The sequence below is a fragment of the Nerophis lumbriciformis genome, linkage group LG22 (assembly GCF_033978685.3).
Source record: "Nerophis lumbriciformis linkage group LG22, RoL_Nlum_v2.1, whole genome shotgun sequence".
Lineage (NCBI taxonomy): Eukaryota > Metazoa > Chordata > Actinopteri > Syngnathiformes > Syngnathidae > Nerophis > Nerophis lumbriciformis.
Genome location: NC_084569.2, coordinates 39,602,464 through 39,622,623, shown reverse-complemented (window position 1 = coordinate 39,622,623; position 20,160 = coordinate 39,602,464). Strand labels below are relative to the sequence as shown.

Below are 20,160 nucleotides of genomic sequence, written 5' to 3'. Positions count from 1 at the left end.
AAAGTGCATGAACATTAATAAAACTGCTTCAGTCTAGACTAGTAGATAACACAGCCATCCTTTAAAGTGCATGAACATTAATAAAACTGCTTCAGTCTAGACTAGTAGATAACACAGCCATCCTTTAAAGTGCATGAACATTAATAAAACTGCTTCAGTCTAGACTAGTAGATAACACAACCATCATTTAAAGTGCATGAACATTAATAAAACTGCTTCAGTCTAGACTAGTAGATAACACAGCCATCCTTTAAAGTGCATGAACATTAATAAAACTGCTTCAGTCTAAACTAGTAGATAACACAACCATCATTTAAAGTGCATGAACATTAATAAAACTGCTTCAGTCTAGACTAGTAGATAACACAGCCATCCTTTAAAGTGCATGAACATTAATAAAACTGCTTCAGTCTAGACTAGTAGAAAACACAGCCATCCTTTAAAGTGCATGAACATTAATAAAACTGCTTCAGTCTAGACTAGTAGATAACACAGCCATCCTTTAAAGTGCATGAACATTAATAAAACTGCTTCAGTCTAGACTAGTAGATAACACAGCCATCCTTTAAAGTGCATGGGGAAAAAAAGGCACAAAACATAAATAAAACAGCTTCACTCAGTCCAGACTATTAAGTCTATTTGTGCAACAGATGAAGCTCAAAGAGTGGGCCAATTCTTTTTCTCCTTGTCATCACGTGTGAGAGGTAGATTTTTCTGAATGAAAACAAGCATCTGCATGGGATTCTGGGTATTTGTTCTGTTGTGTTTATGTTGTGCTACGGTGCGGATGTTCTCCCGAAATGTGTTTGTCATTCTTGTTTGGTGTGGGTTCACAGTGCGGCGCATATTTGTAACAGTGTTAAAGTTGTTTGTACAGTGGGGCAAAAAAGTATTTAGTCAGCCACCAATTGTGCAAGTTCTCCCACTTAAAATGATGAGGTCTGTAATTTTCATCATAGGTACACTTCAACTGTGAGAGACAGAATGTGAAAAAAAAATCCAGGAATTCACATTGTAGGATTTTTGAATAATTTATTTGTAAATTATGGTGGAAAATAAGTATTTGGTCAATAACAAAAATTCAACTCAATACTTTGTAATATAACCTTTGTTGGCAATAACAGAGGTCAAACGATTACTATAGGTCTTTACCTGGTTTGCACACACAGTAGCTGGTATTTTGGCCCATTCCTCCATGCAGATCTTCTCGAGAGCAGTGATGTTTTGGGGCTGTCGCCGAGCAACACGGACTTTCAACTCCCTCCACAGATTTTCTATGGGGTTGAGGTCTGGAGACTGGCTAGGCCACTCCAGGACTTTCAAATGCTTCTTACGGAGCCACTCCTTCGTTGCCCGGGCGGTGTGTTTGGGATCATTGTCATGCTGGAAGACCCAGCCACGTTTCATCTTCAAAGCTCTCACTGATGGAAGGAGGTTTTGGCTGAAAATCTCACGATACATGGCCCCGTTCATTCTTTCCTTAACACGGATCAGTCGGCTTGTCCCCTTAGCAGAAAAACAGCCCCAAAGCATGATGTTTCCACCCCCATGCTTCACAGTAGGTATGGTGTTCTTGGGATGCAACTCAGTATTCTTATTCCTCCAAACACAACGAGTTGAGTTTATACCAAAAAGTTCTATTTTGGTTTCATCTGACCACATGACATTCCCCCAATCCTTTGCTGTATCATCCATGTGCTCTCTGGCAAACTTCAGTCTGGTGCAGGTCTACAATTCTTTTCCTGGGGTCCTTCGACAGCTCTTTGGTCTTGGCCATAGTGGAGTTTGGAGTCTGACTGTTTGAGGCTGTGGACAGGTGTCTTTTATACAGATAACGAGTTCAAACAGGTGCCATTAGTACAGGTAACGAGTGGAGGACAGAAGAGTTTCTTAAAGAAGAAGTTACAGGTCTGTGAGAGCCAGAGATCTTCCTTGTTTGAAGTGACCAAATACTTATTTTCCACCATAATTTACAAATAAATTCTTTAAAATTCCTACAATGTGAATTCCTGGATTTTTTTTCCCACATTCTGTCTCTCTCAGTTGAAGTGTACATATGATGAAAATTACAGACCTCTGTCATCATTTTAAGTGGGAGAACTTGCACAATCGGTTGCTGACTAAAGACTTTTTTGCCCCACTGTACATCCACCATCAGTGTGACCTGTATGGCTATTGACCATTTCGCTAGTGCGTGTGTCAAGCCGTAGATATTATGTGACTGGGCCAGTACCTTCAAGGATTAATTGGCACCCTGTACATCTTCCTGCGTCCGTGCACATAGCGGCATTTTAGGAAAGTCACAAATTTTACTTTTGGAAACCGATAATCTTGAAACCGATACCGATAATTTCCGATATTTCATTTTAAAGCATTTATCGGCCGATAATATCGGCGGTGTGATATTATCGGACATATTTTACACGTTCAGTCATTGTGATTATTTCAAAAGGTATTTGAAGTTCAATCAGATCGTTAAAACTATTTTGAATGTGTTGACTTTGTGCTTGAGCTCACCTTGGTCTTCCTCCACCGTTAGCTTTATTGCTGCGGCCTGACCGGGATCCCCGTGTTGGAGTCAATGGTCCAGACCTGCCCCAAACCAAATGGCTTCTTGGCGCGCATTGCCATGCCCGTAAGTCCACCCCCATGAGAGTCTGCTTGACATTTGAAGCCTGCTCAGTTTCTTGCCGCGTGTTTCAGACGTGTCCGGGGGTCATCTCCGATGCCTTCCACCAGAACCTCACCTTCCTGATGGTCTTCCTCCTCTTGACCGGAGCTTTTTTGGTAAGCAGACATGTTGAAAGTACGAAGAACGTGTAGGCGAGGGAACTTAATTCCAGAAAGCCAAAGACCGAGGATGGACTTAATTTGGTGTATTCTGGAGAACCAAGGTCCTCTACGGTCGTCTTTTGATTTTGGTCAAATCATTTTGTGAGTCAGAAGAGCGCTCGGCTGTTTTTTAAAGGGGAACATTATCACCAGACCTATGTAAGCGTCAATATACAGGTAAAAGCCAGTAAATTAGAATATTTTGAAAAACTTGATTTATTTCAGTAATTGCATTCAAAAGGTGTAACTTGTACATTATATTTATTCATTGCACACAGACTGATGCATTCAAATGTTTATTTCATTTAATTTTGATGATTTGAAGTGGCAACAAATGAAAATCCAAAATTCCGTGTGTCACAAAATTAGAATATTACTTAAGGCTAATACAAAAAAGGGATTTTTAGAAATGTTGGCCAACTGAAAAGTATGAAAATGAAAAATATGAGCATGTACAATACTCAATACTTGGTTGGAGCTCCTTTTGCCTCAATTACTGCGTTAATGCGGCGTGGCATGGAGTCGATGAGTTTCTGGCACTGCTCAGGTGTTATGAGAGCCCAGGTTGCTCTGATAGTGGCCTTCAACTCTTCTGCGTTTTTGGGTCTGGCATTCTGCATCTTCCTTTTCACAATACCCCACAGATTTTCTATGGGGCTAAGGTCAGGGGAGTTGGCGGGCCAATTTAGAACAGAAATACCATGGTCCGTAAACCAGGCACGGGTAGATTTTGCGCTGTGTGCAGGCGCCAAGTCCTGTTGGAACTTGAAATCTCCATCTCCATAGAGCAGGTCAGCAGCAGGAAGCATGAAGTGCTCTAAAACTTGCTGGTAGACGGCTGCGTTGACCCTGGATCTCAGGAAACAGAGTGGACCGACACCAGCAGATGACATGGCACCCCAAACCATCACCCAACCATGCAAATTTTGCATTTCCTTTGGAAATCGAGGTCCCAGAGTCTGGAGGAAGACAGGAGAGGCACAGGATCCACGTTGCCTGAAGTCTAGTGTAAAGTTTCCACCATCAGTGATGGTTTGGGGTGCCATGTCATCTGCTGGTGTCGGTCCACTCTGTTTCCTGAGATCCAGGGTCAACGCAGCAGTCTACCAGCAAGTTTCAGGAAGCAATCCGCCATTTTCTCAAACACAGAGTCAAATCAGCTCTGTTATTTTCCGTTTTTTCGACTGTTTTCCGTACCTTGGAGACATCATGCCTCGTCGGTGTGTTGTCAGAGGGTGTAACAACACGAACAGGGACGGATTCAAGTTGCACCAGTGGCCCAAAGATGCCAAAGTGGCAAGAAATTGGACGTTTGTTCCGCACACTTTACCGACGAAAGCTATGCTACGACAGAGATGGCAAGAATGTGTGGATATCCTGCGACACTCAAAGCAGATGCATTTCCAACGATAAAGTCAAAGAAATCTGCCGCCAGACCCCCATTGAATCTGCCGGAGTGTGTGAGCAATTCAGGGACAAAGGGCCTCGCTAGCATGGCAAGCAATGGCGGCAGTTTGTTCCCGCAGACGAGCGAGATTAACCCCCTATCGACCCTAGCTTCCCTGGCCTGCTGACATCAACTCCAAAACTGGACAGATCAGCTTTCAGGAAAAGAGAGCGGATGAGGGTATGTCTACAGAATATATTAATTCATGAAAATTGGGCTGTCTGCACTCTCAAAGTGCATGTTGTTGCCAAATGTATTTCATATGCTGTAAACCTAGTTCATATTTGTTAGTTTCCTTTAATGCCAAACAAACACATACCAATCGTTGGTTAGAAGGCGATCGCCGAATTCGTCCTCGCTTTCTCCCGTGTCGCTGGCTGTCGTGTCGTTTTCGTCGGTTTCGCTTGCATACGGTTCGAACCGATATGGCTCAATAGCTTCAGTTTCTTCTTCAATTTCGTTTTCGCTACCTGCCTCCACACTACAACCATCCGTTTCAATACATGCGTAATCTGTTGAATCGCTTAAGCCGCTGAAATCCGAGTCTGAATCCGAGCTAATGTCGCTATAGCTTGCTGTTCTTTCCGCCATGTTTGTTTGTGTTGGCTTCACTATGTGACGTCACAGAAAAATGGACGGGTGTATATAACGATGGTTAAAATCAGGCACTTTGAAGCTATTTTTTAGGGATATTGCGTGATGGGTAAAATTTTGAAAAATATAATAAGCCACTGGGAACTGATTTTTAATGGTTTTAACCATTCTGAAATTGTGATAATGTTCCCCTTTAAGAACCTTCTGCAAAACAAACTAGTCTTCTTTAGTGGTTTTAAGAATCTGCTGCAAAAATGTGGGTCTTGACTTTTTGGAACCGAACTGGCAGTTGAATGGCCCAGATGACAAAAATAGAGAGGACTTCAAATGGAACCTTGAGGAACACCAACTTAAGAAGTAGAGTTGTCCAGATACCAATATTTTGGTAATGGTACTAAAATGTATTTCGATTGAGGGTTCTAAATAAAGGGAACCACAAAAAAATTGCATTATTTGCACAGTTGCACATTTTTTGCACATGTTTTAACATGTTCTATAAATTCAGTCATTTGTTCAACTTCTTTAGTTATACTAGCGGTATTATAGGTCCTCTTTTTTTTTTTTTTATCTTTTGCGCTGTTCAACTGATGTCCCACAACTTCAGTTAAAAACAACTACTCACATTTTTGCTCTCAGTACTTAAAAACAGCAGAGCGATTCTGGAACTGACAAAATTCAAATGTCTACTGTTATCCGGAATACACAAAACAAGACAAATTGTGAAAGGAGGAGTCAAGTTTTGAAGAACCTTCTGCAAAACAAACTACCGTATTTTTCGGAGTATAAGTCGCACCTGCCGAAAATGCATAATAAAAAAGGAAAAAAACATATATAAGTCGCACTGGAGCCCGGCCAAACTATGAAAAAAACTGCGACTTATAGTCCGAAAAATACGGTAGTCATCTTTAGGACGGCACTCTAGTGGTTTTAAGAATCTGCTGCAAAAATGTGGGTCTTGACTTTTTGGAACGGAACTGGCAGTTGAATGGCCCAGATGACAAAAAGAGAGAGGACTTCAAATGGAACCTTGAGGAACACCAAGTTGAACAAATGACTGCATCTGAAGTAGGGTTGTCCAGATACCAATATTTTGGTACCGGTACCAAAATTTATTTTGATACTTTTCTAAATAAAGGGGACCACAAAAAATGGCTGTAGTTGCACATTTTTTGCACATGTTTTAACATGTTCTATAGATTCAGTCATTTGTTCAACTTCTTTAGTTATACTAGCGGTGTTCCTCAAGGTTCCATTATAGGTCCACTTTTTTTTAATGATTTGTGCTGTTCAACTGGTGTCCCACAACTTCAGTTAAAAACAACAACTACTCACATTTTTGTTATAAGTACTTAAAAACAGCAGAGCGATTCTGGAACTGACAAAATTCAAATGTCTACTGTTATCCGGAATATACAAAACAAGACAAATTGTGAAAGGAGGAGTCAAGTTTTGAAGAACCTTCTGCAAAACAAACTACCGTATTTTTCGGAGTATAAGTCGCACCTGCCGAAAATGCATAATAAAAAAGGAAAAAAACATATATAAGTCGCACTGGAGCCCGGCCAAACTATGAAAAAAACTGCGACTTATAGTCCGCAAAATACGGTAAGTCATCTTTAGGACGGCACTCTAGTGGTTTTAGGAATCTGCTGCAAAAATGTGGGTCTTGACTTTTTGGAACGGAACTGGCAGTTGAATGGCCCAGATGACAAAAAGAGAGAGGACTTCAAATGGAACCTTGAGGAACACCAACTTAAGAAGTTGAACAAATGACTGCATCTGAAGTAGAGTTGTCCAGATACCGTTACTAAAATGTATTTTGATACTTTTCTAAATAAAGGGGACCACAAAAATGGTTTTATTTGCATAGTTGCACATTTTTTAACATGTTCTATAGATTCAGTCATTTACTCAACTTTAATTGTACTAGCGATGTTCCTCAAGGTTCCATTATACGTCTTCTTTTTTTTTTTAAATCATTTGTGCTGTTCAACTGGTGTCCCACAACTTCAGTTAAAACAACTACTCACATTTTTGCTCTCAGTACTTAAAAACAGCAGAGCGATTCTGGAACTGACAAAATTCAAATGTCTACTGTTATCCGGAATACACAAAACAAGACAAATTGTGAAAGGAGGAGTCAAGTTTTGAAGAACCTTCTGCAAAACAAACTACCGTATTTTTCGGAGTATAAGTCGCACCTGCCGAAAATGCATAATAAAAAAGGAAAAAAACATATACAAGTCGCACTGGAGCCCGGCCAAACTATGAAAAAAACTGCGACTTATAGTCCGGAAAATACGGTAGTCATCTTTAGGACGGCACTCTAGTGGTTTTAAGAATCTGCTGCAAAAATGTGGGTCTTGACTTTTTGGAACGGAACTGGCAGTTGAATGGCCCAGATGACAAAAAGAGAGAGGACTTCAAATGGAACCTTGAGGAACACCAACTTAAGAAGTTGAACAAATGACTGCATCTGAAGTAGAGTTGTCCAGATACCGTTACTAAAATGTATTTTGATACTTTTCTAAATAAAGGGGACCACAAAAATGGTTTTATTTGCATAGTTGCACATTTTTTAACATGTTCTATAGATTCAGTCATTTACTCAACTTTAATTGTACTAGCGATGTTCCTCAAGGTTCCATTATACGTCTTCTTTTTTTATTTTTATCATTTGTGCTGTTCAACTGGTGTCCCACAACTTCAGTTAAAACAACTACTCACATTTTTGCTCTAGGTACTTAAAATCAGCAGAGCAATTCTAGAACTGACAAAGTTCAAATGTCTACTGTTCTCCAGAATATACAAAACAAATTGTGAAGGGAGGAGTCCAGTTTTTAAGAACCTTCTGCAAAACAAACTAGTCATCTTTAGGACGGCACTAGTGGTTTTTAGAATCTGCTGCAAAAATGTGGGTCTTGACTTTTTGGAACGGAACTGGCAGTTGAATGGCCCAGATGACAAAAAGAGAGAGGACTTCAAATGGAACCTTGAGGAACACCAACTTAAGAAGTTGAACAAATGACTGCATCTGAAGTAGGGTTGTCCAGATACCAATATTTTGGTACCGGTACCAAAATTTATTTTGATACTTTTCTAAATAAAGGGGACCACAAAAAATGGCTGTAGTTGCACATTTTTTGCACATGTTTTAACATGTTCTATAGATTCAGTCATTTGTTCAACTTCTTTAGTTATACTAGCGGTGTTCCTCAAGGTTCCATTATAGGTCCACTTTTTTTTTATGATTTGTGCTGTTCAACTGGTGTCCCACAACTTCAGTTAAAAACAACAACTACTCACATTTTTGCTCTAAGTACTTAAAAACAGCAGAGCGATTCTGGAACTGACAAAATTCAAATGTCTACTGTTATCCGGAATATACAAAACAAGACAAACTGTGAAGGGAGGAGTCAAGTACCAAGTTTTATGACTGAGGTGTTCAGCTGTAAAATTCGGCTAAAAATAGTTACCATGCTATTGTTATTATGCCAGAATGTTAACATTAGCATGCTAACAGTTAACATGTATCAAGTACCAAGTTTTATGACTGGGGTGTTCAGCTGCAAAATTGGCTAAAAATAGTTACCATGCTATTGTTTGTGTACTAGAATGTTAACGTTAGCATGCTAACAGTTGACATGTATCAAGTACCAAGTAATAATATGACTGAAGTGTTCGTCTGTAAAATTGGCTACAAATAGTTACCATGCTATTGTTCGTGTTAACTGTTAGCATGCTAACGTTGACATGTATCAAGTACCAAATTATATGACTGAGGTGTTCAGCTATAAAATTGGCTAAAAAAAAAAAGTTACCATGCTAATGTTATTATGCCAGAATGTTAACATTAACATGCTAACAGTTAGCATGTGTCAGTTACCACGTTATATGACTAAGGTGTTTGGCTGTAAAATTCGGCTAAAAAAATTACCATGCTAATATTATTATGATAGAATGTTAACATTAGCATGCTAACAGTAAACATGTATCAAGTACCAAGTTATATGACTGAGGTGTTCAGCTATAAAATTGGCTAAAAAAAAAGTTACCACGCTAATGTTATTATGCCAGAATGTTAACATCAGCATGCTAATAGTTAGCATGTGTCAGTTACCATGTTATGTAACGGAGGTGTTTCTCTAGAAAATTGGCTAAAAAAGTTACCATGCTAATATTATGCCAGAATGTTAACATTAACATGCTAACAGTTAGCATGTGTCAGTTACTATGTTATATGACTGAGGTGTTTCGCTGGAAAATTGGCTCAAAATAGTTACCATGCTATTGTTCGTTTGCTAGAATATTAACGTTAGCATGGTAACAGTTAAAATAGTTACCATGCTATTGTTCGTGTTAACTGTTAGCATGCTAACGTTACATGTATCAAGTACCAAATTATATGACTGAGGTGTTTGGCTGTAAAATTGGCTAAAAAAAAAGTTACCATACTATTGTTATTATGCCAGAATGTTAACATCAGCATGCTAATAGTTAGCATGTGTCAGTTACCATGTTATATAACGGAGGTGTTTCTCTGGAAAATTGGCTAAAAAAGTTACCATGCTAATGTTATGCTAGAATGTTAACATTAGCATGCTAACAGTTAACATGTATCAAGTACCAAGTTATTTGACTGAGGTGTTCAGCTGTAAAATTGGCTAAAAAAATTGGCTAAAAAAAAAAGTTACCATGCTAATATTATGCCAGAATGTTAACATTAACATGCTAACAGTTAGCATGTGTCAGTTACTATGTTATATGACTGAGGTGTTTCGCTGGAAAATTGGCTCAAAATAGTTACCATGCTATTGTTCGTTTGCTAGAATATTAACGTTAGCATGGTAACAGTTAAAATAGTTACCATGCTATTGTTCGTGTTAACTGTTAGCATGCTAATTTTAACATGTGTCAAGTACCAAGTTATATGACTGAGGTGTTCAGCTGTAAAATTGGCTAAAAAAAAGTTGCCATGCTAATGTTATTATGCCAGAATGTTGACATTAACATGCTAACAGTTAGCATGTGTCAGTTACCATGTTATATAACGGAGGTGTTTCTCTGGAAAATTGGCTAAAAAAGTTACCATGCTAATGTTATGCTAGAATGTTAACATTAGCATGCTAACAGTTAACATGTATCAAGTACCAAGTTATTTGACTGAGGTGTTCAGCTGTAAAATTGGCAAAAAAAAAAAGTTACCATGCTAATACTATGCCAGAATGTTAACATTAACATGCTAACAGTTAGCATGTGTCAGTTACTATGTTATATGACTGAGGTGTTTCGCTGGAAAATTGGCTCAAAATAGTTACCATGCTATTGTTCGTTTGCTAGAATATTAACGTTAGCATGGTAACAGTTAAAATAGTTACCATGCTATTGTTCGTGTTAACTGTTAGCATGCTAACGTTACATGTATCAAGTACCAAATTATATGACTGAGGTGTTTGGCTGTAAAATTGGCTAAAAAAAAGTTGCCATGCTAATGTTATTATGCCAGAATGTTGACATTAACATGCTAACAGTTAGCATGTGTCAGTTACCATGTTATATAACGGAGGTGTTTCTCTAGAAAATTGGCTAAAAAAGTTACCATGCTAATGTTATGCTAGAATGTTAACATTAGCATGCTAACAGTTAACATGTATCAAGTACCAAGTTATTTGACTGAGGTGTTCAGCTGTAAAATTGGCTAAAAAAATTGGCTAAAAAAAAAAGTTACCATGCTAATATTATGCCAGAATGTTAACATTAACATGCTAACAGTTAGCATGTGTCAGTTACTATGTTATATGACTGAGGTGTTTCGCTGGAAAATTGGCTCAAAATAGTTACCATGCTATTGTTCGTTTGCTAGAATATTAACGTTAGCATGGTAACAGTTAAAATAGTTACCATGCTATTGTTCGTGTTAACTGTTAGCATGCTAATGTTACATGTATCAAGTACCAAATTATATGACTGAGGTGTTTGGCTGTAAAATTGGCTAAAAAAAAAGTTACCATACTATTGTTATTATGCCAGAATGTTAACATCAGCATGCTAATAGTTAGCATGTGTCAGTTACCATGTTATATAACGGAGGTGTTTCTCTGGAAAATTGGCTAAAAAAGTTACCATGCTAATGTTATGCTAGAATGTTAACATTAGCATGCTAACAGTTAACATGTATCAAGTACCAAGTTATTTGACTGAGGTGTTCAGCTGTAAAATTGGCAAAAAAAAAAAGTTACCATGCTAATATTATGCCAGAATGTTAACATTAACATGCTAACAGTTAGCATGTGTCAGTTACTATGTTATATGACTGAGGTGTTTCGCTGGAAAATTGGCTCAAAATAGTTACCATGCTATTGTTCGTTTGCTAGAATATTAACGTTAGCATGGTAACAGTTAAAATAGTTACCATGCTATTGTTCGTGTTAACTGTTAGCATGCTAACGTTACATGTATCAAGTACCAAATTATATGACTGAGGTGTTTGGCTGTAAAATTGGCTAAAAAAAAAGTTGCCATGCTAATGTTATTATGCCAGAATGTTAACATCAGCATGCTAATAGTTAGCATGTTATATAACGGAGGTGTTTCTCTGGAAAATTGGCTAAAAAAGTTACCATGCTAATGTTATGCTAGAATGTTAACATTAGCATGCTAACAGTTAACATGTATCAAGTACCAAGTTATATGACTGAGGTGTTCAGCTGTAAAATTGGCTAAAAAAATTGGCTAAAAAAAAAAGTTACCATGCTAATATTATGCTAGAATGTTAACATTAACATGCTAACAGTTAGCATGTGTCAGTTACTATGTTATATGACTGAGGTGTTTCGCTGGAAAATTGGCTCAAAATAGTTACCATGCTATTGTTCGTTTGCTAGAATATTAACGTTAGCATGGTAACAGTTAAAATAGTTACCATGCTATTGTTCGTGTTAACTGTTAGCATGCTAACGTTACATGTATCAAGTACCAAATTATATGACTGAGGTGTTTGGCTGTAAAATTGGCTAAAAAAAAAGTTACCATACTATTGTTTTTATGCCAGAATGTTAACATCCGCATGCTAATAGTTAGCATGTGTCAGTTACCATGTTATATAACGGAGGTGTTTCTCTGGAAAATTGGCTAAAAAAGTTACCATGCTAATGTTATGCTAGAATGTTAACATTAGCATGCTAACAGTTAACATGTATCAAGTACCAAGTTATTTGACTGAGGTGTTCAGCTGTAAAATTGGCAAAAAAAAAAAGTTACCATGCTAATATTATGCCAGAATGTTAACATTAACATGCTAACAGTTAGCATGTGTCAGTTACTATGTTATATGACTGAGGTGTTTCGCTGGAAAATTGGCTCAAAATAGTTACCATGCTATTGTTCGTTTGCTAGAATATTAACGTTAGCATGGTAACAGTTAAAATAGTTACCATGCTATTGTTCGTGTTAACTGTTAGCATGCTAACGTTACATGTATCAAGTACCAAATTATATGACTGAGGTGTTTGGCTGTAAAATTGGCAAAAAAAAAAGTTACCATACTATTGTTATTATGCCAGAATGTTAACATCAGCATGCTAATAGTTAGCATGTGTCAGTTACCATGTTATATAACGGAGGTGTTTCTCTAGAAAATTGGCTAAAAAAGTTACCATGCTAATGTTATGCTAGAATGTTAACATTAGCATGCTAACAGTTAACATGTATCAAGTAACAAGTTATATGACTGAGGTGTTCAGCTGCAAAATTGGCTAAAATGTTAATGCTAATGTTATTATGCCAGAACTTTAACATTAACTTGCTAACAGTTAGCATGTGTCAGTTACCATGTTATATGACTGAGGTGTTTTGCTAGAAAATTGGCTAAAAATAGTTAACGTAGAATGTTAACGTTAGCATAGTAACAGTTAAAATAGTTACCATGCTATTGTTCGTGTGCTAGAATGTTAACGTTAGCATGGTAACAGTTAAAATAGTTACCATGGTATTGTTCGTGTGCTAGTTTGTTAACGTTAGCATGGTAACAGTTAAAATAGTTACCATGCTATTGTTCATGTGCTAGTTTGTTAACGTTAGCATGGTAACAGTTAAAATATTTACCATGCTATTGTTCGTGTACTAGAATGTTATTGTTAGCATGGTAACAGTTAAAATAGTTACCATGCTATTGTTCGTGTTAACTGTTAGCATGCTAACATTAACATGTATCAAGTACCAAGTTAATGACTGAGGTGTTCAGCTGTAAAATTCGGCTAAAAATAGTTACCATGCTAATGTTATTATGCTAGAATGTTAACATTAACATGCTAACAGTTAGCATGTGTCAGTCACCATGTTATATGACTGAGGTGTTTCGCTGGAAAATTGGCTAAAAATAGTTACCATGTTATTGTTCGTGTTAACTGTTAGCATGCTAATTTTAACATGTATCAAGTACCAAGTTAATGACTGAGGTGTTCGGCTGTAAAATTCGGCTAAAAAAAGTTACCATGCTAATGTTATTATGCTAGAATGTTAACATTAGCATGCTAATAGTTAACATGTATCAAGTACCAAATTATATGACTGAGGTGTTCAGCTGTAAAATTGTCTAAAAAAGTTACCATGCTAATGTTATTATGCCAGAACGTTAACATTAACATGCTAACAGTTAGCATGTGTCAGTTACCATGTTATATGACGGAAGTGTTTCGCTGGAAAATTGGCTAAAAATAGTTACCATGCTATTGTTCGTGTGCTAGAATGTTAACGTTAGCATGGTAACAGTTAAAAGTTACCATGCTATTGTTCGTGTTAACTGTTAGCATGCTAACGCTGACATGTTCAACTCTTCAGGGTTTATGCTAGTATGCTAACATTAGCATGCTAGCAGTTAACGAGCGTCACATGCCAAGTTTTTTGACTCTCGGGTTAACGGTGGCAAAATTAGCTCAGAAAGCGAGCACTGTACTGTTAGCATGCTAACGTAAACAAAAATCTAGGACTTCTCAGGGGTGCTCGCATCACTCACCTTGTGCGTCCGCCCGGCAGATCACCGCGCTGGGGTGCACGCTGGTCCTCATCAAGAAGCTCCGCAGGGACCAGATGGACAACGGCACCCGATACCAGGTGGTGTACTAGCAGGGTTCTACAGCCGTCCCGGTTCGAACCACCCTGTGAAAATGTTCTTCGTAAAGACTGGCTAACGTTAGCATGACTTTCACATTTTACAGTCATTGACTGTGACGGTTACAAAAGTTCACTTGGCATTTTAGAGGATTAGGTATTTTCCGGGGTATAAGCCACACCCACTAAAGGGAGTTATTTACACACAAAAAAATCTGTTTATTTAAATACATTGTTTCCAAACGGGCAGTAAAACGGCCGATCAAACAAAACAGAAGCCATCGTCATGGACCCACTAGCTGCGCAAGTTCGCTCTCCAATCAGCTAAACAGACAATTCCGCGGTGACATTTTGGTGAATTTATGTAACAATACAAAAAGAATGTAATTGTAAGGTAATACTAACACAGACACTCGTAGACATGTTAGCTAATGCTAACGACGCTAGCTTGACTACATTACGACAGCACGTACAAATATGCGAGAAAACACTCCTTTAGCAAGTAAGAATTGTTTTAGTTATATTGTAAAACTTACATGAAGAATCCTTAAGAGTAAAAACGCTATGGACGGCTAGAAGACCGAATGGCACTTCTACTTCCGGCTCGAAGCTTTAAACAGGAGGAATCACTTGTTGGCATTCGCCCAGCTGTATTAGCTAATAATGCTATCTTAATTACTTTAACAGCACGTACAAATATGCGTGAAAACACTCCTACAGACATCACACACGGGACACTTTAGTAAATAAGAATTGTTGTAGTTATATTGTAAAACTTACAAACGTTGCTTGGAGTGACGAATGAAGAATCCATTCGAGTAGAAACGCCCTAGATGGCTGGAAGACAGAATGGCACTTCTACTTGCAGTTGATAGCGCTCCATGCCAGAACACCGCGGCGCCTGGAGTGAGCGGACTCGTCCAAAAGGTGGCGCCAAAACACAAACCATAACACACCTTTTTAAACCATTCGCATAACGGCCGTCAGCGTGGAACAATCCGTAAGTTAGCCGCACCGTTTTATAAGCTGCGGGGTTCAAAGCGTAGGGAAAAAAAGTTGAGGCTTATAGTCCGGAATTTACATGATATGCTAACTTTACAATTGTGACAGTATTTTACTGTGAAATCCCTGAAACAAATACAGGCAGAAAATACTGTAATGTGGTACTTTTTTTTATTTTTTTTTTTAAGTCTTTTATTTTGAAGAAGTCATCGCCGCTTTGTGCAAGAATCACTTCTTGATATTTTTGTTTCATTAGGTCAAACTTTTACCATTTGTTGTCATTTATGTTGTCACTAATGATGTCATGAATGATGTCACTAATGATGTCACTAATGATGTCACTAATGATGTCACTAACTGTGTGAATGCTCCAAACATTCACACATGCTTTTATACACAAACATTCATGCAGTTCTTCTTCTTCTTCTCCACATTTTTCAACCTATTCAAACCGTTCCAACTTCATCATATTCCACTCATCCTGGAAATTCAAACAATCATTTTTCCAAGTTCCAAAAAATTCCAGGAATTCCCAGGATTCCCGTTTTTTTTCAAACCCTTTTTTTTTCCTGTTGACAACTCCTTCCACATTTTCCAACCCACTTCAACCGTTCCACAGTCCAAACATTCCTCTTAATCAGGACAAAACACTAAGTTGTTTTTCAGACTGGAAAATTTCCCGGTTTTCCCGAAATTCCAGGAATTCCGTCATACTATTTCTCAATTAAAATTGTTACTACTTCAACATTTCTCGACCGATTTGAAAAATGTCAACTCATTCAGAACATTCAAGTCTTAACATTTTCTAAAAAATTCCCACTTTTCCCGAAATTCCAGGAATTCCCAGGATTCCCGTTTTTTTTCAAACCCTTTTTTTTTTTCCTGTCGACAACTTCTTCCACATTTTCCAACCCACTTCAACCGTTCCACAGTCCAAACATTCCTCTTAATCAGGACAAAACACTAAGTTGTTTTTCGGACTGGAAAATTTCCCACTTTTCCCGAAATTCCCATTGAAAAGAATGGAAAACATTTTCAAAGTTCCACAATTCCCACATTTTTCATCTGATTCAAACTGTTCCAACTCCAAAATATTCAGCCTGTTCAAAATTGTGTGCTCTACTTCAACAATTAAAAAAAAAAAAAAAATTCCCGGATTTCCAAGAATTCCCAGTTTTCAGGGACATTTTTCCCCATTCAAAATGAATTGTCCATTTTTCAACCTTTCATAATTCCCACATTTTTCAACACATTCAACTCATCCTGGAAATTCAAACGATAATTTTTCCAAGTTCCAAAAAATTCCAGGAATTCCCAGGATTCACGTTTTTTTTCAAACCCTTTTTTGACCCTTTTTTTCCCCTGTCGACAACTCCTTCCACATTTTCCAACCCACTTCAACCGTTCCACAGTCCAAATATTCCTCTTAATCAGGACAAAACACTAAGTTGTTTTTCGGACTGGAAAATTTCCCGGTTTTCCCGAAATTCCAGGAATTCCGTCATACTATTTCTCAATTAAAATTGTTACTACTTCAACATTTCTCGACCGATTTGAAAAATGTCAACTCATTCAGAACATTCAAGTCTTACCATTTTCTAAAAAATTCCCACTTTTCCCGAAATTCCAGGAATTCCCAGGATTCCCGTTTTTTTTCAAACCCTTTTTTTTCCTGTCGACAACTCCTTCCACATTTTCCAACCCACTTCAACCGTTCCACAGTCCAAACATTCCTCTTAATCAGGACAAAACACTAAGTTGTTTTTCGGACTGGAAAATTTCCCGGTTTTCCCGAAATTCCAGGAATTCCGTAATACCATTTCTCAAATAAAATTGTTACTACTTCAACATTTCTCGACCGATTTGAAAAATGTCAACTCATTCAGGACATTCAAGTCTTAACATTTTCTAAAAAATTCCCACTTTTCCAGAAATTCCAGGAATTCCCAGGATTCCCGTTTTTTTTCAAACCCTTTTTTTTTTCTGTCGACAACTCCTTCCACATTTTCCAACCCACTTCAACCGTTCCACAGTCCAAACATTCCTCTTAATCAGGACAAAACACTAAGTTGTTTTTCGGACTGGAAAATTTCCCGGTTTTCCCGAAATTCCAGGAATTCCGTAATACCATTTCTCAAATAAAATTGTTACTACTTCAACATTTCTCGACCGATTTGAAAAATGTCAACTCATTCAGAACATTCAAGTCTTAACATTTTCTAAAAAATTCCCACTTTTCCCGAAATTCCAGGAATTCCCAGGATTCCCGTTTTTTTTCAAACCCTTTTTTTTCCTGTCGACAACTCCTTCCACATTTTCCAACCCACTTCAACCGTTCCACAGTCCAAACATTCCTCTTAATCAGGACAAAACACTAAGTTGTTTTTCAGACTGGAAAATTTCCCGGTTTTCCCGAAATTCCGTAATACTATTTCTCAATTAAAATTGTTACTACTTCAACATTTCTCGACCGATTTGAAGAATGTCAACTCATTCAGAACATTAAAGTCTTTTAACATTTTCTAAAAAATTCCCGCTTTTTCCGAAATTCCCATTGAAAAGAATGGAAAACATTTTCAAAGTTCCACAATTCCCACATTTTTCATCTGATTCAAACTGTTCCAACTCCAAAATATTCAGCCTGTTCAAAATTGTGTGTTCTACTTCAACAATTAAAAAAAAAATTTTTTTCCCCGGATTTCCAAGAATTCCCAGTTTTCAGGGACATTTTTCCCATTCAAAATGAATTGTCCATTTTTCAACCTTTCATAATTCCCACATTTTTCAACACATTCAACTCATCCTGGAAATTTAAACGATAATTTTTCCAAGTTCCAAAAAATTCCAGGAATTCCCAGGATTCCCGTTTTTTTCAAACCCTTTTTTTGACCCTTTTTTTCTGTCGACAACTCCTTCCACATTTTCCAACCCACTTCAACCGTTCCACAGTCCAAACATTCCTCTTAATCAGGACAAAACACTAAGTTGTTTTTCGGACTGGAAAATTTCCCGGTTTTCCCGAAATTCCAGGAATTCCGTAATACCATTTCTCAATTAAAATTGTTACTACTTCAACATTTTTCGACCGATTTGAAAAATTTCAACTCATTCAGAACATTAAAGTCTTTTAACATTTTCTAAAAAATTCCCGCTTTTCCCGAAATTCCCATTGAAAAGAATGGAAAACATTTTCAAAGTTCCACAATTCCCACATTTTTCATCTGATTCAAACTGTTCCAACTCCAAAATATTCACCCTGTTCAAAATTGTGTGCTCTATTTCAACAATTAAATTTTTTCCCCCCGGATTTCCAAGAATTCCCAGTTTTCAGGGACATTTTTCCCATTCAAAATGAATTGTCCATTTATCAACGTTATATAATTCCCACATTTTTCAACCGATACAAACCATTCCACCTTCAACACATTCAATTCATCCTGGAAATTCAAACGATAATTTTTCCAAGTTCCAAAAAATTCCAGGAATCCCCAGGATTACCGTTTTTTTCAAACCCTTTTTTGACCGTTTTTTTCTGTCGACAACTCCTTCCACATTTTCCAACCCACTTCAACCGTTCCACAGTCCAAACATTCCTCTTAATCAGGACAAAACACTAAGTTGTTTTTCGGACTGGAAAATTTCCCGGTTTTCCCGAAATTCCATAATACCATTTCTCAATTAAAATTGTTACTACTTCAACATTTTTCGACCGATTTGAAAAATGTCAACTCATTCAGGACATTCAAGTCTTAACATTTTCTAAAAAATTCCCACTTTTCCCGAAATTCCAGGAATTCCCAGGATTCCCGTTTTTTTCAAACCCTTTTTTTTCCCCCTGTCGACAACTCCTTCCACATTTTCCAACCCACTTCAACCGTTCCACAGTCCAAACATTCCTCTTAATCAGGACAAAACACTAAGTTGTTTTTCGGACTGGAAAATTTCCCGGTTTTCCCGAAATTCCAGGAATTCCGTCATACTATTTCTCAATTAAAATTGTTACTACTTCAACATTTCTCGACCGATTTGAAAAATGTCAACTCATTCAGGACATTCAAGTCTTAACATTTTCTAAAAAATTCCCACTTTTCCCGAAATTCCAGGAATTCCCAGGATTCCCGTTTTTTTTCAAACCCTTTTTTTTTTCTGTCGACAACTCCTTCCACATTTTCCAACCCACTTCAACCGTTCCACAGTCCAAACATTCCTCTTAATCAGGACAAAACACTAAGTTGTTTTTCAGACTGGAAAATTTCCCGGTTTTCCCGAAATTCCAGGAATTCCGTCATACTATTTCTCAATTAAAATTGTTACTACTTCAACATTTCTCGACCGATTTGAAAAATGTCAACTCATTCAGGACATTCAAGTCTTAACATTTTCTAAAAAATTCCCACTTTTCCAGAAATTCCCAGGATTCCCGTTTTTTTTCAAACCCTTTTTTTTTTCTGTCGACAACTCCTTCCACATTTTCCAACCCACTTCAACCGTTCCACAGTCCAAACATTCCTCTTAATCAGGACAAAACACTAAGTTGTTTTTCAGACTGGAAAATTTCCCGAAATTCCAGGAATTCCGTAATACCATTTCTCAAATAAAATTGTTACTACTTCAACATTTCTCGACCGATTTGAAAAATGTCAACTCATTCAGAACATTCAAGTCTTTTAACATTTTCTAAAAAATTCCCGCTTTTCCCGAAATTCCCATTGAAATGAATGGAAAACATTTTCAAAGTTCTACAATTCCCACATTTTTCATCTGATTCAAACTGTTCCAACTCCAAAATATTCACCCTGTTCAAAATTGTGTGCTCTATTTCAACAATTAAATTTTTTTCCCCCGGATTTCCAAGAATTCCCAGTTTTCAGGGACATTTTTCCCATTCAAAATGAATTGTCCATTTATCAACGTTATATAATTCCCACATTTTTCAACCGATACAAACCATTCCACCTTCAACACATTCAATTCATCCTGGAAATTCAAACGATGATTTTTCCAAGTTCCAAAAAATTCCAGGAATCCCCAGGATTACCGTTTTTTTCAAACCCTTTTTTGACCGTTTTTTTCTGTCGACAACTCCTTCCACATTTTCCAACCCACTTCAACCGTTCCACAGTCCAAATATTCCTCTTAATCAGGACAAAACACTAAGTTGTTTTTCGGACTGGAAA

At 37.4% G+C, this 20,160-nt stretch overlaps 1 protein-coding gene across 1 annotated transcript in view; it reads left to right on the top strand.

Moving 5' to 3' along the window:
• The window catches only part of LOC133615328 (CD9 antigen-like), a 48,543-nt gene extending 28,728 nt beyond the window's left edge, over positions 1-19,815 (top strand). The window contains exons 7-9 of the mRNA XM_061973847.2: positions 2,540-2,635; positions 2,704-2,787; positions 13,907-19,815. Coding sequence (XP_061829831.2) covers positions 2,540-2,635; positions 2,704-2,787; positions 13,907-13,996 — 270 coding nt within the window. The 3' untranslated portion in view covers positions 13,997-19,815. The remainder of the gene's footprint in view (positions 1-2,539; positions 2,636-2,703; positions 2,788-13,906) is intronic.
• Positions 19,816-20,160: the final 345 nt, after the last annotated feature.